The 26,494-nt window shown below is 43.4% G+C and overlaps 1 protein-coding gene across 1 annotated transcript; it reads left to right on the top strand.

Annotated features, from left to right (window-relative positions):
• Positions 1 to 1,877: 1,877 nt before the first annotated feature.
• LOC130355954 (pinopsin-like) lies at positions 1,878 to 26,258 on the top strand. The gene is made up of 5 exons (XM_056556879.1): positions 1,878 to 2,226; positions 8,098 to 8,280; positions 10,883 to 11,028; positions 14,100 to 14,339; positions 25,325 to 26,258. The coding sequence occupies exons 1-5, from the start codon at positions 1,890 to 1,892 to the stop codon at positions 25,457 to 25,459; spliced, it is 1,041 nt and encodes a 346-aa protein (XP_056412854.1). The 5' UTR covers positions 1,878 to 1,889; the 3' UTR covers positions 25,460 to 26,258.
• Positions 26,259 to 26,494: the final 236 nt, after the last annotated feature.

Here is a 26,494-nt window from a genome sequence, read left to right as displayed (position 1 = left end):
CGTCCCACCTCCTCCCTTTGACCAATTGCCATCAGTCGTCAGCCGTAACTCTGTCCCCGTCAGGCGAAACAGCATCCAGTCTCCTCCATCACACCAATCGCCATCATCCTTCACTACATGTTCTACAAAGTCTGTATAGCAGAGCCGACACTGAATAGCATGTACAGCAGAACCAGTATAGCAGAGAGCCGACACTGACTCGGCTCTGCTACACGGCAGGAAGGTTTTTCGTCTGAGGGATGATGGAGTTTCGGATGAGGGTGTTTCGGATGACGGGGGAGGGAGTTGCAGCTGATGCCTGACGGAGATTGGTCCTACAGAGGAGGCTGGACGCTGTTTGGCCTGAGGCGGGACAGAGTTACGGCTGACGACTGACGATGTCCTAAAATGGACACCGTATAATAGAATGAAAACAAAATATAACTCAAACATTTTAACTCTGAACTTTTACATAAGAACATGTGCTATAAGCTGCTATGCTATAAAATACTGCATATTAAAGGGGTTATCCAGGAATAAAAAAAAAAGAGCTACTGTCTTTCAAAAACTGTTCCCAGTCTGTCTCCAGGTTGAGTGTGGTTCTGTAGCTCAGTTCCATTTTTTTGTGACCCACGGTGTATGGCAGGACCACGGGGTGCAGCGGTGTAGGTGGTGGGGCCAGATGGTATTAACCCCTGGGGCAAGATGTTGTTAACCCCTAGTGTTCATGACGCCAGAGTGGTTTTCCGGTACCAAAACCACACGAACGGTATCTCCTCTATTCCCATGGCTAGTTAATGAAAGGAGAGTCCACAACCAGGTATTGTTTACTGAGTTTAGACAGATAGAATTATCTTCACAGCTAGACCAGATACCCAGAGAGGTTGCCAGGAACACAGGACCTCGCAGCTTGCTGGGACCAATTAGACTTGTAATAGACTTTAGAGATTTGACTTCAGGCTTGACTATAGGTTGGACTTGACTATTTGTAGTGACAGCAGACATAAATATTTGACCTATTGGAATGACTTTAGCTTTGTGGTCTTCCAGATGCTGGACACTAGCACCGAGATCTCTGGTGGTTGCTCTGCTCAGTAGCAGGTGGTAAGAGATAAGAGCTGTATATAGTGGGGGTCATAGGTCAAGCGCTGGTGCTCTTTGGGTAACATCATGTGACAAAATAACATGTGACATCACACAGGTCCTTTAGACTAGCTAGATTTTAGAATGCTGACTATAATCCTATGACCATAAATGACACTTATAATAACAGCAGGGAAGACACTGCGGGAGAGCCCCCAGGTCACTGAGGGACTCAACCTGACAGGGCCTAAGCGTAGTGCAGGACCATGTCCTGTACTGGGACATTACACATGGAAGTGAGTGGAGCCAAGTTGTAAAACCACACCCAACCTGGAGACAGACAGGGAGCTGTTTCTGAAATAAATTAGCTGTGTTTTTCTATTCATGGATAACCCCTTTAAGTATGGTCAAATGTATATAGAAATATCAGCAGCAGAACACATGATACACTGAGTCCACACACACTATAAGCTGTAGAGGAAAGTCACTACTGCACAGAATTAGAGTAAAAGACCATCCCTGTTTTATGCCAAATCCTCTTGTGTGCAGCAATCCTGTTAAGAAAAGCAACATGATTCTATGTGCTTACTTTGTTAATTAGGTTATGTGTCTTCTACACAGGTCACCTTGCGTCTCTCTTCTTCTCTCTCTGTTGATCTCTGTTTAAGTAAAGAAAAAGAGAATGGATTACTAATACACCAGCATAAGAAAGCTTACATCGTTTTAAGAAAAAGATCCTCTTTGGAACATTAAATCTCTTAGACATTATAAAGAGGGTTCTTCCATGTAGATGTGTGCAGATTTTTTTTCATTGATTCTGCTATACAATGTACTCAGCAAACATGTCAGCACTGAAGACTCATGGACCATTTGATGGACCTCAATGGCCTCACGTTGCCCCCCGTAGTACCTACTTAATTGTTGCTGTACTTATGGGCATGGTGGTGTTCTTAGCTTTCTTTGTCAATGGCATAGTAATAGTAGTCTCCCTCAAATATAAGAAGTTAAGGTCTCCATTAAACTACATCCTAGTCAACCTGGCTGTCGCTGACATGCTCGTCACGATTTTTGGGAGTAGTGTTAGCTTTCACAACAATATTTTTGGGTACTTCACACTGGGGAAACCAGTGTGTGAATTTGAAGGATTCATGGTGTCTCTAACAGGTAAGATGATGTATAATTTGAAGGTTAGGACTATGTTAAAATTGTGAGTTTTAACATTTTAAGGCTATGTTCATACATGGCAGATTTGCTGCAAAAATCTGTCCCATATATCCGAATTGGTTGTTTCAGCAGCATGTGTATGGATCGCTGGAAACGCTGCTCATATAATTGGGACAGTGAAAGACATTTCTGCACCAAATCTGCTGCATATGGATGACCCTAATAGAATTTTTATTTGAATAATCAAATTTTACAATTGGGATTATTTATTTTATTATTTATTAAAAATGTTTAAATTAGAATGAAATGTAGAATTATATATGAATGTGTAACAGTATATTGTATAATGGAATATGTTATTATAAAGGCGTGGGTTACACTGCAACTTCTTAAAGCACTACTGATTAATCTTAACTATTGAGTGACAGCTACCATCCATATGGTTGCATATAATGTATTTCTTTGCCCTTCAGGTATAGCTAAATAGTATAAATCACTTTGTAGTGCTTCAAAAAGTCATGGGGGGAGATCTGTCACTGCTTTACTGACATTTTATTGGCTGAAATTTAGTGCAAAATTTTTTGCACAGTTAGTTTTTGCGCAAACATTTTGCGCAATTTAAAAATAGACAATTTTGCCAAAAGAGACTGTGAAGTGCAGTGCTTCATTCTTGACTATACAGTGGACGAGATATAATAACTGCATCTTTTTAAAAAAAAGGTGCAAACATATATAAAAAAAAAAGCAACATCATACCACCTCTGCCTTGCCTTAGAAAATGACATCCTACAGCAAGTTCTGAGGTGATTTTTCATTGGTGCAAAAATGATGAAAGTCTGTACGTCATTTTGAAAAATTTGGCGCACGTAAGCCAAAAACACAGTAAAAAAAAAAAGGCTGTGAAGTGGCTGCACACAGACATATATTGTATTGACACATATATAATGTAGCCCTGGCCATATACCATAGTATATAATTGCTGTCATGTTGTTACTACTTTTCCCCCATATATCTTTTATTAATATCAAGTGATCCTCCTTTTCTGTGCTATAGAAGCTGAAAATCTGAAGCAATTTTTAAAGAGTTTGTTTGTTTAACTAAATCTGATGCATCAAAAAAAAATAAAAAATGAAACAACTTACATTCCTCTCTGTTGTGCTTGTTTAATGTTTAGGGTAGGGACCCATCTGAATAAGCCTTGTGGTGGCTGGGCCCACCCATGATCAAAATGTTCCAATTATGGACCAAATACAGCCGCAAATTATTTGTAAAAATCTTTTTTTCGTAATCAGTAAATAAAATATGGCTTTTTTTTAAAGGTCTGTAAACATTGCCTTACAGTGTAGTATATACAGCAGTAGTTAAATTTTAAATAAAAATGAAATGTTTTATTATACCACAGCACCTGAGTGGTGCTGCATATTTGTGTGAATTTGCTGTGGCTTATTTAGTGTAAAAGAGCTTATGATATTATATATATATATATATATATATATATATATATATATGATATGTTATTAAAGTAGTATATGTTTTACACCAGTTCTGATACTGCTCCACATGTGTCTTCACTTGCGTAGGAAATCCTGAGGATTTTGTGCACTGGAAAATCTACAGCACTTTCGCAGTTAAATTCACAGCGACAAGGATTTATCTGCGGATTTGCAGCTTTGGATTTTGGAGCAGATTACATTAAAGGAAAACTGTCATCCTGTTCATCCATACTAAACCCAATACACTGGGTTATAGTGTGGGTGAACAGGTGTCCGATGAGGGGTCACTGACTAAAATATCAGCCAATGAGGGGTCACTGACTAAAATTTGCAGCTTTGGATTTTGGAGCAGATTACATTAAAGGAAAACTGTCATCCTGTTCACCCATACTAAATCCAATACACTGGGTTATAGTGTGGGTGAACAGGTGTCCAATGAGGGGGTCACTGACTAAAATATCGTTTTGTCCCACCAAAGATCCGCTTCTATATTTTTTTGAATGGAGCGCTGGAGATGGGCCCCGTTGGCTCAATTTGCATAATAATTGTCTGTGACTGGGACGTAGAGTCGCTGGTCATGTGAGCGCATGTGCTGCCTGAGCGCTCACATGTACAGCTACAATAAATATGCAAATTGAGCCGACAGGATCCGCCTCCAGTGGGCAAATCAGAGAATAAAGAAGTGGATTTTGGGACAAATCTCCATACCTAAGGTGCGTATTTTAGTCAGTGACCCCTCATCGGACTCCTGTTCATCCACACTAGTGTGGGGAACAGGATGACTGCTTTCCTTTAATGTAATCATCAAAATGGTCTTTGTTACAAATGATGCATGTCTATGGAGCTGGTGAAGAAAGCAAAGTAAAGCAGCAGCTCCCATATAGATTGAATAGAGCAGCAGCGCACATCTGAACCACTCTATTCATAACAAAGACCTTGGGCCCTATTCTAAAGATCACAGACATACAAGCAGTCAGAACCCATACCATCTAACACTGGAAAGAGTATAAGTAATTTTAGGTACTAATAGTTATCGTGTAGCTCACTAAAACATAAGAAAAAAGAGTACCAAAGGTCACTGTTGTTGCGTATACCCACAAAATTTGCCAAAAGGGTCCAAAAATAGAAGAGAAAAAAATTGTCCTCTAGGGTGCTCTTTAAAAAAAAAAAAAAAGAAGACAATCAAGAATAAAAAATAAAAATAACGATTAAACAAAATAGTATAACATGTATGATATTCAGTACATACTATGTCACATTTATTGATAAAACAAAAAGATCTGTCGCAAGGCCCTTGTGGTAGCCCTATAGGAAATAAAATATATACATGTAAACAATTCATAAAAAATATGTCCCCAAAAGTAGTGAGATACAGCCACACTCTATAGTGGAAACCAACTGCTGGCAGTGGAGTGAGGTATAGTTAGCGGCGTCATCGTGGTTTCAAGTGCGCTCTTGCAATAACAGCATTCAGGAGAAATGCAATAGTGTGAATATCTAATGAACAGTCGTTTTCATTAAAAATAAAAATATAATGGTCATAGGAATAAACTAGACGCGTTTCAAGGCACAGGCCTATATCGCTACTGAAGAAAAGGCCGGTGCTTTGAAACACGTCTAGCTTATTCCTATGACCACTCTATTTTCATTTTTATGAAAAATATTTTATTAATATTCACATTATTTCATTTATTATGAATGCTGCTACTGCAAGTGCAAGCTTGAGACCACGAGGACGCTGCAGGAGCGCGGGCCCTGTAATTATCCCTAACACATCCCTAGTAACTTGCCCATGCAGCCAGTTGGCATCATCAGACACGTAACAATAAGGACATCACAGAGAGCGGTGCTCTGCACCTTTCTCTATTTTTATCTGCTGCCTGTTTTGAATAGATCTTTAAACTGTATTATATGATCTTAATGGTGAGTTTTTCCTAACAAGTGTCGAACTGGTGAATGTTAGCGGCATAAGCTTACTCCACTACCCAGGAAAGGAATATCATTATGAAACAACGCAACTTTGCATGATTAAAACAATATCTGCATAGTGTGAACAATACTTTACATAATATTTGCTGCTTATGCTTACTTTACCTTTTTGGACTTGACACATATTAATGTGACTGTTACAATATTTGCATATTGTGAAAACTGTCCTACAGATATTAAAACATATAAATATGTGGACTTTTAATCTATGCTTTTGAGAAAACTTCTATATCTGATCATAATTTTATAATGATTTTTATAAATTGTTTACACAAGGGCCCTGCGGCAGACCTTTTTGTTTTATCAATAAATGTGACATAGTATCTACTGAATACCATACATGTTATATTATTTTGTTTAATCTTTATTTTTTATTCTCGATTGTCTTCATATTTTTTTCTTTTACAAAAGCACCCTAGAGGACTGTTTTTCTCTCTCTCATAAATTTAAGTTGTCAGCTGAGAAATAAGAGACCACTAGGCTGTCTTAATAAAAGTTACATTAATAGAAGTTATCATTTCAAAATCCATAAAAATGGGCCACAAAACTGTCTTTGTCACCCATCACAACCAATCACAGCACAGCGTTCATTTATTTTTATTTAGTGCTCGTGAAAAATCAAAGCTGAACAGCGATTGGTCACTAAGGGTAATAAAGACAGTTTATCTTTCAAACAGTTTTTATTTATTCTATTATGTTTTTGGCTAGCTTTAATCCATTGAGACAGCTTTAGAAAACTTTAACAGCTGGGACATTATGGGTTGTATGTACAATGGGCAGTCGACAAAATCTAGAACCCATCTGGTGTAAATAATAACATACTTTTTTTATCTGAACCAGGGCCAGATCATCACTGGTGCTCATGGAGCGCCTGCTCCGGGCCCCGGGCCCGCAGGGGCCCCTGTCACATTTGAGACATCCTTGTGTCCCAAAAAATCTTTTCAGGACACAAGGATGTCCCGGTCCGGCGGTTACCTCTCTGCGGCGGCCCCCGCGTTAACTTTAAAAACGCAGGGGCCGCCGGAACGTTACTGATGTCCCGTGCGTGCGCCTATTAGAGAAAAGCGGAGCAGTGAGGAGGACACGCGCGCATGATAAGTGACCAGCGGCACGTCATCTTCAGTGTTCCGACCTCCGCTCCTACGGTCCCGGGACCTACTGCTATGGCCCATAGGCCATAGCAGTAGATCGTGACCCCGGTCCCCCCGGACTGGAGGAGCGGTGTTCAGAACACTGAGGCAAATAGGCATACAGCCTCCAGCCATACACTGTATATGGCTGAAGGCTGTATGTCTGTGGGGGAACTGTACTGCACCTAATGTGGGGGGAACTGTACTGTACCTAATGTGGGGGAACTATACTGCACCTAATGTGGGGAGCTATACTGAACCTAATGTGGGGGAACTATACTGCACCTAATGTGGGGGAACTATACTGCACCTAATGTGGGGGAACTATACTGCATCTAATGTGGGGGAACTATACTGCACCTAATGTGGGGAACTATACTGCACCTAATGTGGGGGAACTGTACTGCACCTAATGTGGGGGGAACAATACTGTACCTAATGTGGGGAACTATACTGCACCTAATGTGGGGGAACTGCACTGCACCTAATGTGGGGGAACTGTACTGCACCTAATGTGGGGGAACTATACTGCACCTAATGTGGCTGAACTATACTGCACCTAATGTGCGGGAACTATACTGCACCTAATGTGGGGGAACTACTGCACCTAATGTGGAGAACTAAACTGCACCTAATGTGGGGGAACTGTACTGCACCTAATGTGGGGGAACTGTACTGCCCCTAATGTGGGGGAACTGTACTGCGCCTAATGTGGGGGGAACTGTACTTCCAACCTAATGTGGGGGAACTGTACTGCCAACCTAATGTGGGGGAACTGTACTGCCAACCTAATGTGGGGGAACTGTACTGCCAACCTAATGTGCGGGGCCTGTACTCCCAACCTAATGTGTAGGGACTGTACTCCCTAATGTGCGGGGACTGTACTGCCAACCTAATGTGCGGTGACTGTACTGCCAACCTAATGTGCGGGGACTTATTCTGGCAACCTAATGTGCAGGGACTTATTCTGCCAATCTAATGTGCGGGGACTTATACTGCCAACCTAATGTGGGGGAACTATAACCTAATGCGGGGGAACTATACTGCCATCCTAATGCGGGAGAACTATACTGCCAACCTGCACCGAATGTGGGGGAACTGTCGGGGGGGCCATCATAATGAAGTGCTCCGTCTTCCAGGCAGCCTTAATCTGGCCCTGATCTGAACTAATTATACAATGTCTGTTATTGTTCCTGTTGCAACATTGCATACAAACGTTGACATTATGTAAACATTTGCATAACCTTTTTGTTCTCTAGGTATTGTAGGTCTATGGTCATTGGCGATATTAGCTTTTGAAAGGTACATAGTGATCTGTAAGCCTTTGGGGGACTTCCGTTTCCAGCAGAGACATGCATTAATGGGATGTGCCTTCACCTGGATCTGGGCTTTTATGTGGACATCTCCACCTCTTTTTGGCTGGTGCAGTTATGTTCCAGAAGGTAGGTTTTGAGGATGACTGCGATGGTAAAAAATAGTAACAAGATAATAGTAAATAATAAGCATCATCACTAAACAACTAGAAATGCTGAATTATTATTAGTGATCATATTTAATTCAAAGGGGTACTCCCCTGGAAAACTTTTTTTTTTTTATCAACTGGTGCCAGAAAGTTAAACAGATTTGTAAATTACTTCTATTTAAAAATCTTAATCCTTCTAGTACTTATCAGCTGCTGTATACTACAAAGGAAGTTCTTTTCTTTTTGAATTTATTTTTTGTCTGATCACAGAGCTCTCTGCTGACACCTCTGTCCATTTTAGGAACTCTCCGGAGCAGGATAGGTTTGCTATGGGGAACTTCCTCTGGAACATACAGCAGCTGATAACTACTGGATGGGTTAAGATTTTTAAATAGAATCAATTTACAAATCTGTTTAACTTTCTGGTACCAATTGCTTTAAAAAAAAAAAAAAATGTTCCCAGTATAGTACCCCTTTAAGGCTAGGGCTACCTTGCAATTTCATCATGTTGTATCGCAACTAAATAAAACACTGTGACCCAAAAGTGTTTGGCACCACTAGCCAGCAGTTGGTAGATATTCATCCAAGATGGATTTCTTACCACTATCAGGTCACTGTAGCGAACTCTTGGTTGCAGTGTAACTTCATTTGCTTAACTTAGCCTCGACACAGCATGACTCACACAGGGCAAATGGTGATCTTTGATCACATGACCTCTATCATGGCCAAAATCCCTATGTAGGTCCAGCCTTAAAGGGCCCAGCCTTAATCTGTCAACAGTGTTGTACTAGTAAAACTGTTGATAGAACTACATAGGCATCGGAAAGGGGAGAGCATAAATAATTATGCTCTCCATCATGCACTCTGTGTTACGCCGAGCGCTCCGGGTCCCTGCTCCTCCCCGGAGCGCTTGCGGCGTTCACCTCCATGCAGTGCCCCGGTCAGACCCGCTGACCGAGAGCGCTGCACTACTGTCTCCGGCGGGCATGCGACCCGCGTAGCGGGACGCGCCCGCCCGCGGCTCGCAGCCCAGTCTCCTCACCTGCCCCGTCCTCCTCCCGCTCAGTCCCGGCTCTCTGCGATTTAAAGGGCCCAATCAGCTCTCACACCTGTGCCCTCGTTATAAAAACCCACTTCCCCTTCCTAGCATTGCCGGATCTTGTTGCCTTGTGCCAGTGAAAGCGTTTTGTGTATGTTCCTAGCCTTTGTTCCAGACCTTCTGCTGTTGCCCCTGACTACGACCCTTGCTGCCTGCCCTGACCTTCTGCTACGTCCGACCTTGCTCTTGCCTTGTCCTTCTGTACCACGCCAGTCTCAGCAGTCAGTGAGGTTGAGCCGCTACCGGTGGACATGACCTGGTTGCTACCACCGCAGCAAGACCATCCCACTTTGCGGCGGGCTCTGGCGAATACCAGTAGCAACTTAGAACCGGTCCACCGGTACGGTCCACGCCAATCCCTCACTGACACAGAGGATCCACCACCAGCCTGCCATATCCTGACACTATGCTTGACCAAGAAAAGGCTTTTGAATGCCTGGGCCGGGGTCAAGGAGGTGGAATCTTCCCTAAAAGGGGTATTCCGGCCAAATACATCTTATTCCCTATCCAAAGGATATGGGATAAGATGTCTGATCACCAGGGGTCTGCGGCTGGGACCCCGCGATCTACGAGCAGTACTGCATGGAGATCGCAGGGGGTCCCAGGCGATCAGACATCTTATTCCCTATCCTTTGGATAGGGGAGAAGATGCATTTGGCTGGAATACCCCTTTAACTCCCTGTAATGAGAGCCTCGCCAGCCCTGCCTCTCACCAATAATTGACAGTTTTAGCTGTTTTCTGACTGGATGCTAGAGCTGTCAATGATTGGTGAGAGACATGGGTAGAGGTTCTCTTAACTGGGATTCATCAACCTACATGTATAGGAACCACCAAAAACTAATCCACAACTACTTTGTGGGAAAACTCAAAATGACAAAACCTCATTTATAAAAGCCCCACAACAATAACATTGTTTAGTAATTCAAAAATAATAAATTTTTATTAGTACATATTAAAGACAGAAAAAGGTGGTCCCAACTAACCCCATAAAAACACATATAAACACAACAAGACAATTAAATATAATTAATATGAGAGGGGGAACAAGTATATTGAAAACAAAAATAAATATAAATGACAAATAATGATCCCAGATATACAAAACATACACCGATGTCAATGAAAATTCATAATATGTTATCCACAGTCAGTACTCGTGTTCCCCCACCTCACCCTCCAATGTATTTTGCTATCCTGCTTTCCCTTGGCTCCCTGTTATGATGGGAGCCAAGGGAAGTAAGCAGGATAGCAAAACATCTCTCCGACTCTTCAGCAGCTTTGGCTGGGACATAACAAAGCCATTTTGCATGACCAAGAGAAAAGGTTTGTATGCAGGGTCTACTTAGAGCTGTCAGAAGTTTTGCTAGCACAAAACTGCAGCCAGATTCCTTTTAACGTTACAAAATAAATTAGTTGAAGAAATATGTCCTTTTATGTTTAATTATATTGTCATTGTGAACAGACTACATGCATTTATTTTAGGTTTGGGAACATCGTGTGGGCCAAACTGGTACACTGGAGGTACCAACAACAACAGCTACATCTTGGCCTTGTTTGCAACTTGTTTCGTAATGCCACTTAGCACCATCATATTCTCTTACTCCAACCTGTTGTTTGCATTGAGAGCAGTAAGTATACACTATCTATCTATCTATCTATCTTAAACTCAATGTGTGTATGTATGTATGTATGTGTGTGTGTATGTATGTGTGTGTGTGTGTGTGTGTGTGTGTGCATGTATGTATATGTGTGTAGGTATGTATGTTCCAGCATCACTTCCAAATGGCTAAAGATATTAACATGAAACTTGGTACACATGTTACTTATATGAAAACTACAAAAAAAGGATAGATAAATTAACCCTAACCCACCCCCATTTGCGAGAGTCAAGGTTTTTCTTTAAAGTCCCATAAAAGTCTATGGGAAATATGTTACTGCGTGACTTCCAAACAGCTGGAGATATTTCAATAATTCTTGGTCACATGTTACTTATATGTCTACTAAAAATATATAATAGTTAAATTAACTCCTAACCTACCCCCATATGTAAAGGATGGGGTTTTTGTTTCTAGTCCTATGCAAGTATATAGGACTTCTGGTGCCTTACTCCACAAGCTCTGCTCTGCTTCTCCTGGTGAACGGGTCAGTCTGGCTGGCAAGCCACACCCTTCCTGCATGCCATGCCTATCTTGCAAATACACGCCCACCCTTTAAACAACACCCCTTTCATTTTCAGCTTACAATATCTTCATCACAACTCAGCCCCACCTGAGGACGGGATATGAAGATAAGATATGGTGACGGGATATGAGGTCAGGTTATGAGTACAGGATATGAGGTTGAGATATGAGGATGGGATATAAGGTCGGGATATGGGGACAGGATGTGGGGATTAGAAATGAGGATTAGATATGGGGACGGGATATGAGGTCAGGTTATGAGGACAGGATATGAGGTTGGGATATAAGGTCGGGATATGAGGTCGGGATATAAGGTCGGGATATGAGGTCGGGATATGAGGACGGGATAGGAGGTCGGGATATGAGGTCGGGATATGAGGACGGGATATGAGGTCGAGATATGAGGACAAAATATGAGGACAGGATATGAGGTCGGAATATGAGGAAGGGATTTGGGGTCGGGATATGAGGAAGGGATATGCGGTCAGGATTTAAGAACGGGATATTAGGACAAAAGCTTGCTCCTTTGTTGCTTTTCCTCCCCCACAAGGATAAGGTAGGAAAAACCGGGCAGCGCCGGGTACTCAGCAGTCTATCTATAAAACGAATGTGTATGTGTGTGTGTATGTTCCAGCATCACTTTCAAATGGCTGAAGATATGTCCATGAAACTTGTACACATGTTATTTATATGTCAAATAAAAATATAGGATAGTTAAATTAACTCTAACACTTCCCCATTTGTGAGGGCCAGGGTTTTTGTTTAAATCCCATGCAAGTCTGTAGAAAATGTATGTTCCGACATAACTTCTAAATGGCTGGAGATAATACCTGGTACACATATTACTTATATGGCAAATAAAAATATAGGATTGTTAAATTAACCCTAACCTACCCCTTATGTGAGGGTGTTTTTTTTTGTCTGAAGTCTCATGCACGTCTTTCCAGTACCTTGCTCCACATCTCCGGGTGAGTGTGTGTCAGCCCCAGATTGCAAACCACGCCCCTCTCAGAAAGTCACATCTCCTCTCGCAAAGCCACACCCCTGTCTATTTTTGACCCTTTTTTGTGCATCGGTCCAGCCTGTAAGTCATGCCCACTTGTACAAAGCAACACACCCTTCAGCCCACAATCTCTTTATCACAACTCAGCCCCACCTGAGAACAGGATATGAGGTCAGGATATGAGGATAGGAAATAAGGATGGGATATGAGGTCAGGATATGAGGATGGGATATGAGGTCTGGATATGAGGAGAGAATATGAGAATGGGATAGGAGGACGGGATATGAGGTCTGGATATGATGTTGGCTATTGGGACAGTATATGAGGATGGGATATGAGGCTGAGATATAAGGATGGAATAAGAGAGCGCGGTATGAGGTCAGGTTACAAGGACAGGATATGAGGACAAGATAAAAGGTTGAGATATGAGGCTGGGATATTATGTTGGGATATGAGGACACAATGAGGTTGGGATATGAGGACAGAATATGAGAACGAAAAATTAGGTTGTGATATGAGGACAGAATATGGGGTGAGATATGAGGACAAGAGCTTCCTCCTATGTTAGTCCCATAATGAAGGAGCTATATAAAATTCTTAATCCCCTTTGGTGCTGCTTCAAGCTTTCTTTTACTCAAAATAAAATGTAGTACTATAAACAAACTGCCAATAAAAATAATCCTAGTCAGATTTCAAGTAAGAGAATTCTGTGAGCATTGGATCAAATACGGTGTCTGAAAAGGACTTTTTAGAGGGGCATTAAGAGTCCGGTCAATCAGATGCCCTCAGCTCTCCCACATTACTATGAATATTTCTCATAGAGCAGAATCCTTCTGTAGCTCAATACAGAAGGCAGCTGATCACAATAGCGGCAATTTAAATGAATCTATTTGTTACAATAGAGCAAATGGCAATTTAGTGCACTTATGGCATTAGAAAAGAGGAATTTACAGACCTGAAGTTGGGACTTTCTCTTTTGTTTCATTACTTCATAGTTACAGCAAGACAATGGTGTGTCTCAATGCTGAATTTTTACGAATACTTGATGCCTGACGCCGATTCCTAAACGGCCACTATTGGGTCTGATGTTTAGTAACCTTAAATATAGAAATGGATTCCAAAAATGTAAATGTGTCAGCCAATTACAATGTCACATTTAATATATGATACTAGGAAAAAAATAACAGCTATACCACATACACTGTTCATGTTTAGTGACCTCAATGACAAAAAACTGGGTACCTTAATATCAAATTTCAATTTAGATGACTAAAGACTTGACAAGATTAACCTTCGTCAAACATCTGCATAGGATAGGAGAAGCTTGATGGATCTTTTATTAAGCAGTATATTGCCACAATTAATCATTTTCCTTGATTTCACAACAGGTTCTCTTAAAGGGGATAAGTTTTGAAGGACTGGACTACTCCTTTCAGGGTGTTTTTGTTTTTTACAAATCATCTCTGATGTTATATTTATACAATAGATAACTATTATTTTTCTTCTACAATAATAGGTCGCAGCACAGCAAAAAGAATCAGAGACAACTCAAAGAGCAGAAAAAGAGGTGACTAGGATGGTTATTGCCATGGTGTTAGCTTTTCTCGTATGCTGGTTACCCTATGCGGCATTTGCTATTGTAACAGCAACAAATAAGGATGTTGTTATCGACCCTACTTTGGCATCAATGCCTTCATATTTCTCAAAAACAGCCACTGTATACAACCCTGTCATCTATGTTTTCATGAATAAACAGGTTAGTATCTACACCATTGATCACTGTATTAAAATTATTTTGAAACACTGTCAAAGCTATATACAGCTATGTATATGCTATGTAAAATTACATGTTGAAAGTACAAAGTTTATAATGACTGTGAAGAATTATTTTAGGCACACATAGGAGTCAGAAAACATTTTTCCAAGTGGTGGTGGTCGGGGGGGGGGGGGGGGTGTCATAATTTTAATTGTGTACTCAACTATTTAAAAACGTATCTCCTATCCACAGGATAGTGGATAAGTGTCTGATGGCAGAGGGAGCCCTGTGATTTCCAGAACAGGGTCCTGTCTCTAACTGTGCTTGGAGCAGCGTGTAGGTACGCGCTCTGTGCATTTTCTATGGAGGAGCTGGAGATACATGAGCACTGTACTTGGGAATCTCTGGAGCTCCCATAGGTAGGTACATAATGTATATATATATATATATATATATATATATATATACAGAGAGAGAACGATGCAATAGATAGATAAATATACCGTTTTTATCAGGGTATATCACGCACCGGTATATAACACGCATCCTCAACGCAAGGAAATTAGGGTAAAAAAGTTTTTTTACCCAAATATCCTTATTAAAATGAGGGTGCGTGTGTGTGCGGGTATACCTTGATAAACTGTTTCTGGCCCCGCAGAAACCGCTGCAGTTCATTGAACTGCAGCAGCTTCTGCTGCGCCAGAGTCCCGCTGCCACCGCTGCCCTCCCCGTCCCTGGTTTCATAGCTACATGTCCTGGGGACCAGTCCCGCCGCCGCCGCTGCCTGATTCCCTCCCCACCCCCGGTTTTATAGTTACATGTCCTGGGGACCAGTCCCGCTGCTGCTGCCCGATTCCCTCCCCATCCCCAGTTTTATAGTTACATGTCCTGGGGACCGCCCTCCTTCACGAGTGATGTCGCATTGAGGACGAAACTCGTCATTGCACAGCGCACAGTGACAGCGCAGGATGCTGCCGGAGCCTGAAGGAGCGCTGTCCCCAGGACATGTAACTATAAAACCAGGGATGGGGAGGGAATCGGGCAGCAGCGGGACTCTGGCCCCGCAGAAGCCGCTGCTGTTTAATGATTTAAAGTGCCCGCTTTAAATAATTGAACTGCAGTGGTTTCTGCGGGGACAGAAACTGTTTATCAAGGTATAACACGCAGATAGACTTTAGGCTAAAAAAAATTGCCTACAAAATGTGTATTATAGGCCGATAAATACGGTACATATATGAGATAGATATGAGATAGATAAATAAATAAATTGATATATATATCAGATAGATATAAGATAGATACATAGATGTGACATAGCTAGATAGGAAAGATAGACATTCTCCTACCTGTCACAAATAAATGGGAGCAGACATCTTATCTTCCTGAGCAGAGCACAGGAGGTACAGCATGTAAGGACGGTGTGCAACACCTAAACTGTTCCCCCAGGATAGATAAATAGATATGCAATGTGCAGTACATGTTGGCATTCATTGTTCTCTCAATGAACTGTAGCTCCCCAGTATCAGCAGCACTCATGTGACACACACTTGACATTATCTAAACCAAATAAGTTTATCTTGGTCTCATCAGACAACAGGACATGGTTCTAATAACTCATGTCCGTAGTCTGTTTGTCTTCAGAAAACTGTTTGCAGGCTTTCTGGTGCATCATCTTTAGAGGAGGCTTCCTTCAGGGACAACACCAATTTGTTTTGATGTGTGGCGTATGGTCTAAGCATTGACAGGATAACCCCTTCAACCTCTGCAGCAATTCTGACAGCACCCACATGTCTATTTCCCCAACACAATCTCTGGATATGACACTAAGCACGTGCACTCTTTGGTAGACCATGTTGAGGCCTGTTCTGAGTGGAAACTGTGAAACTGCTGTATGGTCCACTGTGCTGCAGCTCAGTTTCAGGTTCTTGGCAATCTTCCTATAGTCTACGCCACCTATATGTAGAGTAATAATTCTTTGAGTGTGAGAGCGATAACACCAAATTTAAGACACCAGTTCCCCATTCACACTTGAGATCTTGTAACACTAATGAGTCACATGACACCGGGGAGGGAAAATTGATAATTGGACCCAATTTAGACATTTTCACTTAAGAGTGTACTCACTTTTGTTACCAAGGTTTAGAAATTAGTGACTGCTTGTTGAGATATTTTGAGGTGACACAACATTAAACACTGTTATCACATGAAAATATATAATAAAATATTTACAAAAATATGAGTGGTGTACTCACTTATGGTAGATATTGTATGTATCTAAGCACAGATGCATACAAAACTTGTACAGTATATACAGAACATTCCCACATATGCATAAATGAATAATTCTATGCACTTAGATACACATACATAGATGAGCCATGACAGTAAAACCACTGACAGGTTTGACGTGAATAACATTAATTATCTTTCTACAATGGCTCCTGACAAGAGGAAATAAGAGAATATAATAGATAGCAAGTGAACAGTCAATTCTTGAAGTTGATGTGTTGAAGCAAGAAAAATGGGCAAGCGTAGGAATTTGACAAAGACCAAACTGTGATGATTAGATGATTGGATAAGAGCACCTCTTTAAAACAGCAGGTCTTGTGGGGGTGTTCCCAGTATACAGTAGTTGGTACTTACAAAAAGGGGTGCAAGGAATCACAACCAGTGAACTAGCAACATGGATATGGGTGCCCAGAGTTCAGAGCAGCCATACCCATCTGATTCAAGAGAAGCACTGCTGTAGAACAAATTGCCAATAAAGTTATTTCTGGCTACACAGTAAATCACAGTTTCTTACTTATATGGCTGAGTAGGCTGAGATCCCATGCTAACCCTTGTCAACCCGGCATGAAAGCATCAGAAATGGACCATGAAGCAATAGGTCAATTTATATTTTATATTTTCATTTATACCATGTGAATATCTGAGCGCATGTGTGTATATTGCTTACCTGGTGAAAAGATAACACCAGGATGCACTATGGGAGGAAGACAAGCTAGCGGTGGCAGGGTTATGACCTGAGCAGTGTTCTGCAGGGATACCTTGGGTCTTGACAATCATGTAGATGCTACTTTCACATGTAGTACCTACCTATTTATCATTACAGAACAAGTGCACCCAAGTGCTTCCTGCCAACAATATTCTCTAATGGCAGTAGCCTATATCGGCAACATAATTCCCCTGTCACACTGTCATGTTCCTCACTCCATCCCTAAAGAATTTTACTATTAAAAATAAAGAAAACATATTTTCAGCATTGGTCAGAAAGTAATACCCAGGCTTACTGTCCCTGTCTTTTTTATGGTCACCCTAATCATTGGGATATGATTATATTACAGCTAACACTTAGATATATGGCCAGCTGTTACTGTATTAACTCATACAGCACAAATATTGTTGACCTGCATAGGTTATTAGAGCGTTATAATTTGTAACAGACACTAAGGATGTCAGTTTGCTTTATTTCATAACAGATTTCAACAGTGCAGTATTTTTCCCTTTATGCACAGTGATTTTACATGTGATTTAGTGCCATTTAGTTGGAAGACAAGAACTTGATTCTGTTCCCAGCATAGGATATCTGTAAGGATTATTACTGTGGCAGAGCTTTATTATTTTATCAATTTAGTTCCCAGAAAAGGAAGAGCTACTGTCCAGGCAGAAGCCACTTATGTACAAGATATAGTTATAAATATTGGATTTAAAGGGGTATTTCAGGATCATTTTTATTATTTGACTATGCTACGGGGGCTGTAAAGTTAGTGTAGTTCATAATATAGTGTCTGTACCTGTGTTTCATGGTGGTCTCGCAATTCTTCTGTGATTTTCCCCTAAATATTGTCACGATGCCGGCTGGCAGGTAGTGGACCCTCTGTGCCAGAGAGGGATTGGCGTGGACCGTGCTAGTGGACCGGTTCTAAGCCACTACTGGTTTTCACCAGAGCCCGCCGCAAAGCGGGATGGTCTTGCTGCGGCGGTAGTGACCAGGTCGTATCCACTAGCAACGGCTCACCTCTCTGGCTGCTGAAGATAGGCGCGGTACAAGGGAGTAGGCAGAAGCAAGGTCGGACGTAGCAGAAGGTCGGGGCAGGCAGCAAGGATCGTAGTCAGGGGCAACGGCAGAAGGTCTGGAAACACAGGCAAGGAACACACAAGGAACGCTTTCACTGGCACTAAGGCAACAAGATCCGGCAAGGGAGTGCAAGGGAAGTGAGGTAATATAGGGAAGTGCACAGGTGAAAACCCTAATTGGAACCACTGCGCCAATCAGCGGCGCAGTGGCCCTTTAAATCGCAGAGACCCGGCGCGCGCGCGCCCTAGGGAGCGGGGCCGCGCGCGCCGGGACAGAACAGACGGGGAGCGAGTCAGGTAGGGGAGCCGGGGTGCGCATCGCGAGCGGGCGCTACCCGCATCGCGAATCGCATCCCGGCTGGCAGCAGGATCGCAGCGCCCCGGGTCAGAGGACGTGACCGGAGCGCTGCAGCGGAGGGAGTGAAGCGAGCGCTCCGGGGAGGAGCGGGGACCCGGAGCGCTCGGCGTAACAGTACCCCCCCCCTTGGGTCTCCCCCTCTTCTTGGAGCCTGAGAACCTGAGGAGCAGACTTTTGTCAAGGATGTTGTCCTCAGGTTCCCAGGATCTCTCTTCAGGACCACAACCCTCCCAGTCTACTAAAAAGAAATTTTTCCCTCTGACCTTTTTGGCAGCCAAAATTTCCTTGACCGAGAAGACGTCCGAGGAGCCGGAAACAGGAGTGGGAGGAACAGATTTGGGAGAAAAACGGTTGAGGATGAGTGGTTTGAGAAGAGAGACGTGAAAGGCATTAGGGATACGAAGAGAAGGAGGAAGAAGAAGTTTATAAGAGACAGGATTAATTTGACACAAAATTTTGAAAGGACCAAGATAGCGTGGTCCCAACTTGTAGCTAGGGACACGGAAGCGGACATATTTAGCGGAGAGCCATACCTTGTCTCCAGGGGAAAAAACGGGGGGAGCTCTTCTTTTCTTATCCGCGAACCTCTTCATGCGTGAAGAAGCCTGTAAGAGAGAATTTTGGGTCTCTCTCCATATAATGGAAAGGTCACGAGAAATTTCATCCACAGCGGGCAGACCAGAGGGCAAGGGGGTAGGGAGGGGGGGAAGAGGGTGACGGCCGTACACCACGAAAAATGGGGATTTGGAGGAAGATTCAGAGACCCTGAAGTTATACGAAAATTCGGCCCATGGAAGGAGATCTGCCCAGTCATCCTGGCGGGAGGAAACAAAATGTCGCAAATAATCACCCAGGATCTGGTTAATTCTTTCTACTTGTCCATTGGACTGGGGATGATATGCAGAGGAAAAATTTAATTTAATCTTGAGTTGTTTACAGAGAGCCCTCCAGAATTTAGACACGAATTGGACCCCTCTATCCGAGACAATCTGCGTAGGCAACCCGTGAAGACGAAAAATGTGTACAAAAAATTGTTTAGCCAACTGAGGCGCAGAAGGAAGACCAGGAAGAGGGATGAAATGTGCCATTTTGGAGAATCGATCAACGACCACCCAAATAACGGTGTTGCCACGGGAAGGGGGTAAATCAGTAATAAAATCCATACCAATCAGAGACCAAGGCTGTTCGGGGACAGGCAGAGGATGAAGAAAACCAGCGGGCTTCTGGCGAGGAGTCTTATCCCGGGCACAGATAGTGCAGGCTCGCACAAAGTCCCCAACATCCGTCTCCAGAGTCGGCCACCAATAGAAGCGGGAGATGAGTTGCACAGATTTCTTGATGCCCGCATGACCTGCGAGATGGGAGGAGTGACCCCATTTGAGGATTCCGAGGCGTTGGCGTGGAGAAACAAAGGTCTTTCCTGGAGGAGTCTGCCTGATGGAGGCAGGAGAAGTGGAGATCAGGCAGTCAGGTGGAATGATGTGTTGCGGAGGGAGATCAACTTCTGAGGCATCCGAGGAACGAGAGAGAGCATCGGCCCTAATGTTCTTATCGGCAGGACGAAAGTGAATCTCAAAATTAAATCGGGCAAAGAACAGAGACCACCGGGCCTGGCGAGGATTCAGCCGTTGGGCCGACTGGAGGTAGGAGAGGTTCTTGTGGTCGGTGTAGATAATAACAGGAAATCTTGATCCCTCCAGCAGATGCCTCCATTCCTCAAGTGCTAATTTAATGGCTAGAAGCTCTCGATCCCCGATGGAGTAGTTCCTCTCCGCTGGAGAGAAGGTCCTAGAGAAAAAACCACAAGTGACAGCATGCCCGGAAGGATTTTTTTGTAGAAGAACAGCTCCAGCTCCTACTGAGGAGGCATCAACCTCCAATAGGAAGGGTTTGGAAGGGTCAGGTCTGGAGAGCACGGGAGCCGAAGAAAAGGCAGACTTGAGTCGTTTAAAGGAGTCTTCTGCTTGAGGAGGCCAGGACTTGGGATCAGCATTTTTCTTGGTTAAAGCCACGATAGGAGCCACAATGGTAGAAAAATGTGGAATAAATTGCCTGTAATAATTGGCGAACCCCAAAAAGCGTTGGATAGCACGGAGTCCGGAGGGGCGTGGCCAATTTAAGACGGCAGAGAGTTTGTCTGGATCCATCTGTAGTCCCTGGCCAGAGACCAAATATCCTAAAAAAGGAAGAGATTGGCATTCAAACAGACATTTCTCAATTTTGGCATAGAGTTGGTTGTCACGAAGTCTCTGAAGAACCATACGGACATGCTGGCGGTGTTCTTCTAGATTGGCAGAAAAAATTAGGATATCGTCCAGATATACCACAACACAGGAGTATAACAGATCACGAAAAATTTCATTGACAAAGTCTTGGAAGACGGCAGGGGCATTGCACAGTCCAAAGGGCATGACCAGATACTCAAAGTGTCCATCTCTGGTGTTAAATGCCGTTTTCCACTCGTCCCCCTCTCTGATGCGGATGAGGTTATAGGCGCCTCTTAAGTCCAATTTAGTGAAGATGTGGGCACCTTGGAGGCGATCAAAGAGTTCAGAGATGAGGGGTAAGGGGTAGCGGTTCTTAACCGTGATTTTATTAAGACCGCGGTAGTCAATGCAAGGACGTAGGGAGCCATCTTTTTTGGACACAAAGAAAAATCCGGCTCCGGCAGGAGAGGAGGATTTACGGATAAAGCCCTTTTTTAGATTCTCCTGGACGTATTCGGACATGGCAAGAGTCTCTGGGGCAGAGAGAGGATAAATTCTGCCCCGGGGTGGAGTAGTACCCGGGAGGAGGTCGATAGGGCAATCATAAGGCCTGTGAGGAGGTAGAGTCTCAGCTTGTTTTTTGCAGAAAACATCCGCGAAGTCCATATAGGCCTTAGGGAGACCGGTTACTGGAGGAACCACAGAGTTACGGCAAGGGTTACTGGGAACCGGTTTTAGACAGTTCTTGGAACAAGAGGACCCCCAACTCTTGATCTCCCCAGTGGACCAATCCAGGGTTGGGGAATGAAGTTGAAGCCAGGGAAGTCCAAGGAGAATCTCCGAGGTGCAATTGGGGAGGACCAAAAGTTCAATCCTCTCATGATGAGATCCGATGCTCATAAGAAGGGGCTCCGTGCGGAAACGTATGGTACAGTCCAATCTTTCATTATTTACACAATTGATGTAGAGGGGTCTGGCGAGACTGGTCACTGGGATGTTGAACCTGTTGACGAGAGAGGCCAAAATAAAATTTCCTGCAGATCCAGAGTCCAAGAAGGCCACTGTAGAGAAGGAGAAGGCAGAGGCAGACATCCGCACAGGCACAGTAAGACGTGGAGAAGCAGAGTAGACATCAAGGACTGTCTCACCCTTGTGCGGAGTCAGCGTACGTCTTTCCAGGCGGGGAGGACGGATAGGACAATCCCTCAGGAAGTGTTCGGTACTAGCACAGTACAGGCAGAGGTTCTCCATACGGCGTCGTGTCCTCTCTTGAGGTGTCAGGCGAGACCGGTCGACCTGCATAGCCTCCACGGCGGGAGGCACAGGAACAGATTGCAGGGGACCAGAGGAGAGAGGAGCCGAGGAGACGAAACGCCTCGTGCGAACAGAGTCCATATCTTGGCGGAGTTCCTGACGCCTTTCAGAAAAACGCATGTCAATGCGAGTGGCTAGGTGAATAAGTTCATGTAGATTAGCAGGAATTTCTCGTGCGGCCAGAACATCTTTAATGTTGCTGGATAGGCCTTTTTTGAAGGTCGCGCAGAGGGCCTCATTATTCCAGGACAATTCTGAAGCAAGTGTACGGAATTGTACGGCATACTCGCCAACGGAAGAATTACCCTGGACCAGGTTCAACAGGGCAGTCTCAGCAGAAGAGGCTCGGGCAGGTTCCTCAAAGACACTTCGGATTTCCGAGAAGAAGGAGTGTACAGAGGCAGTGACGGGGTCATTGCGGTCCCAGAGCGGTGTGGCCCATGACAGGGCTTTTCCGGACAGAAGACTGACTACGAAAGCCACCTTAGACCTTTCAGTGGGAAACAGGTCCGACATCATCTCCAGATGCAGGGAACATTGGGAAAGAAAGCCACGGCAAAACTTAGAGTCCCCATCAAATTTATCCGGCAAGGATAAGCGTATCCCAGGAGCGGCCACTCGCTGCGGAGGAGGTGCAGGAGCTGGCGGAGGAGATGACTGCTGAAGCTGTGGTAGCAACTGTTGTAGCATAACGGTCAGTTGAGACAGCTGTTGGCCTTGTTGCGCTATCTGTTGTGACTGCTGGGCGACCACCGTGGTGAGGTCAGCGACAACTGGCAGAGGAACTTCAGCGGGATCCATGGCCGGATCTACTGTCACGATGCCGGCTGGCAGGTAGTGGACCCTCTGTGCCAGAGAGGGATTGGCGTGGACCGTGCTAGTGGACCGGTTCTAAGCCACTACTGGTTTTCACCAGAGCCCGCCGCAAAGCGGGATGGTCTTGCTGCGGCGGTAGTGACCAGGTCGTATCCACTAGCAACGGCTCACCTCTCTGGCTGCTGAAGATAGGCGCGGTACAAGGGAGTAGGCAGAAGCAAGGTCGGACGTAGCAGAAGGTCGGGGCAGGCAGCAAGGATCGTAGTCAGGGGCAACGGCAGAAGGTCTGGAAACACAGGCAAGGAACACACAAGGAACGCTTTCACTGGCACTAAGGCAACAAGATCCGGCAAGGGAGTGCAAGGGAAGTGAGGTAATATAGGGAAGTGCACAGGTGAAAACCCTAATTGGAACCACTGCGCCAATCAGCGGCGCAGTGGCCCTTTAAATCGCAGAGACCCGGCGCGCGCGCGCCCTAGGGAGCGGGGCCGCGCGCGCCGGGACAGAACAGACGGGGAGCGAGTCAGGTAGGGGAGCCGGGGTGCGCATCGCGAGCGGGCGCTACCCGCATCGCGAATCGCATCCCGGCTGGCAGCAGGATCGCAGCGCCCCGGGTCAGAGGACGTGACCGGAGCGCTGCAGCGGAGGGAGTGAAGCGAGCGCTCCGGGGAGGAGCGGGGACCCGGAGCGCTCGGCGTAACAAATATTTATTTTTAACAGCATACACAATTACTCGGGTCTCAGGTTCTAACCCCGGTTAGAAAACACTGGTATTGTGGGTTTTCACGCCGTACAATTTACGGTAAAAATGACGTGTGTTCTTTATTCTGAGGGTCAATACGATTAAAATGATACCCATTATTACATACTTTTATATTATTGTTGTGCTTAAAAAAAATCACAAACTTTTTAACCAAATTAGTATGTTTATAATCCCTTTAATTTGATGACCTATAACTTTTTTATTTTTCCGTATAAGCGGCGGTATGAGCGCTCATTTTTTGCGCCATGATCTGTACTTTTTTTTGATACCACATTTGCATATAAAAAACTTTTATTAAATTTTTTATAATTTTTTTAAATAAAATGTATTAAAAAAGTAGCAATTTTGGACTTTTTTTTTTTACGTTCACGCCGTTCACCGTACGGGATCATTAACATTTTATTTTAATAGTTCGGACATTTACGCACGCGGCAATACCAAATATGTCTATTAAATTTATTTTTTACGCTTTTTGGGGGTAAAATAGGAAAAAACGGACGTTTTACTTTTTTATTGGGGGAGGGGATTTTTCACTTATTTTTACTTTTACATTTTTTTTTACACTTGAATAGTCCCCATAGGGATACCATGATTGCTAACCAATACCATGATTACTAATACTGATCTGTTCTATGTATAGGACATAGAACAGATCAGTGTTATCGGCAATCTTCTGCTCTGGTCTGCTCGATCTCAGACCAGAGCAGGAGACGCCGGGAGCCGGAAGGAAGAAGGTGAGGGGACCTCCGTGCAGCGTTCTGAATGATCGGATCCCTGCAGCAACGCTGCGGGCGATCCGATCATTCATTGAAATCGCGTACTGCCTCAGATGCCGGGATCTGTATTGATCCCGGCACCTGAGGGGTTAGTGGCGGACGCCCGCGAGATCGCGGGTGTCGGCCATTGCCGGCGGGTCCCTGGCTGTGATCAGCAACCGGGATCAGCCGCGCATGACATGGGCATCGCTCCGATGCCCGCGGTTATGCACAGGACATAAATGTACGTCCTGGTGCGTTAAGTACCACCGCACCAGGACGTACATTTAGGTCCTGCGTCCTTAAGGGGTTAAAAAAAAAAAAGCAAGAAGAATATTGTCAAATAAAAATTATATAAAAATAGAGCCTGATGTATCAAAGAAGAAGTGGCTTAAAATGAGTTAATTATCTAAATAAGAAAAAACTATATAACTTGTACAATAAAAAAAAGTGTCTGGTCAGGAAGAGAACAGCAAGGCGAAATTAAAAGTCCCACAAACTCAAACAAATCAGAGGTCACAGAGGCTCATGTAAAAACCTAAAAGACTACATCTACATAAATAAAAAAGGTTGTGTCTTGAAAGATACACTTATAATTTCATAGTATTATATCTACAATGTAAACATTCAGCTGGTATGTCGTTGCTTTAGATTTGTATTTTTGCTATTTTTTTATTTTTTTATTTCTGTTTTAGTTTCGAAATTGCTTAATGAAACTTATATGTTGTGGTCGCAATCCATTTGGTGAAGATGAAACAAGCATTGCTAGCGGCCGAACAGATGTAACATCAATATCCGAAGGAGGTGGAAACAAGGTCACACCAGCATAATGTCAATGTGAAAATTATATAGATGTCCCAATAATGCAAATGTTATTGAGAAATGGAAAAAAAACTCTACCTATGCTTATGTGACATGTTTTATTAGACCATCCAATAACCACCATGGTGCCATTCGGTGAATAAATTTGCACTCAGTAGCTTGGCATTGTTAGGGTATTGTACCTCATATTGATCCAGTTCACCTGCACTATAATCCTGTGTATTGGGTTTAGTGCGAGTGAACCGGCTGTCAGTTTCCCTTTAATATACGCTTTGTTTACAGGTAATCATATATATGGAGTGGTATGGCTTGTCCACAAAAGGCTCCACTAAGTATAACGAATGTAAAAATCTTTTTCATAAAGAGCATGTAAAGGTAAATCATGTTTCTCTCCATTACAAAACAGCAGTAAAGTCACAATAGAATAAGAACACCCTGTACTAGAAGATATATCCCATTTAAACAAGAATTTAAGTTTCTCTAATAAAAGCTGTTTCTCATTTTCTCAGAGGGTACTGTGCATATAATAGGTTACTTGTAAGAGATGTATGTATTTTTCAATACAAACAATAATTTAGAAAAAAAAATGGTTTTAAAATCAAATAATACTACAGCAACAGTTGGAAATTCCTATTTTATTATGTCACTAAATTTATGGGTTCAATATATCAAAAATAAACTATTAATATAAGAATGCAATATTAATAGTGTTTCAGCATCACAGCATAATTTACTTACACAAATATTACAACAGAAAAATTCTGTAAAGAGGCAAAATAAATTTCCAGTTTTGCTTGTTTTGCGTTATTGTTTTTTTGACATTTATCAAAGTCAATGTAGGTGCACCGATGTTATACACTGGTTTTTATGGTGTAGTCAGAGTTTACATTCACCACATTTATTAAAGGCGTACTCCGGAGCTTAGACATCTTATCCCCTATCCAAAGGATAGGGGATAAGATGCCTGATCGCGGGGGTCCTGCCGCTGGGGACCCCCGTGATCTTGCACGCAGCACCCCAGTTAAAATCCGTCCCCAGAGCAT

The sequence above is a fragment of the Hyla sarda genome, chromosome 2, assembly GCF_029499605.1.
Source record: "Hyla sarda isolate aHylSar1 chromosome 2, aHylSar1.hap1, whole genome shotgun sequence".
In the NCBI taxonomy this organism is placed as follows: Eukaryota; Metazoa; Chordata; class Amphibia; order Anura; family Hylidae; genus Hyla; species Hyla sarda.
The sequence above is the reverse complement of the archived record's forward strand: the minus strand, read 5'-3'. Positions and strand labels throughout refer to the sequence as shown.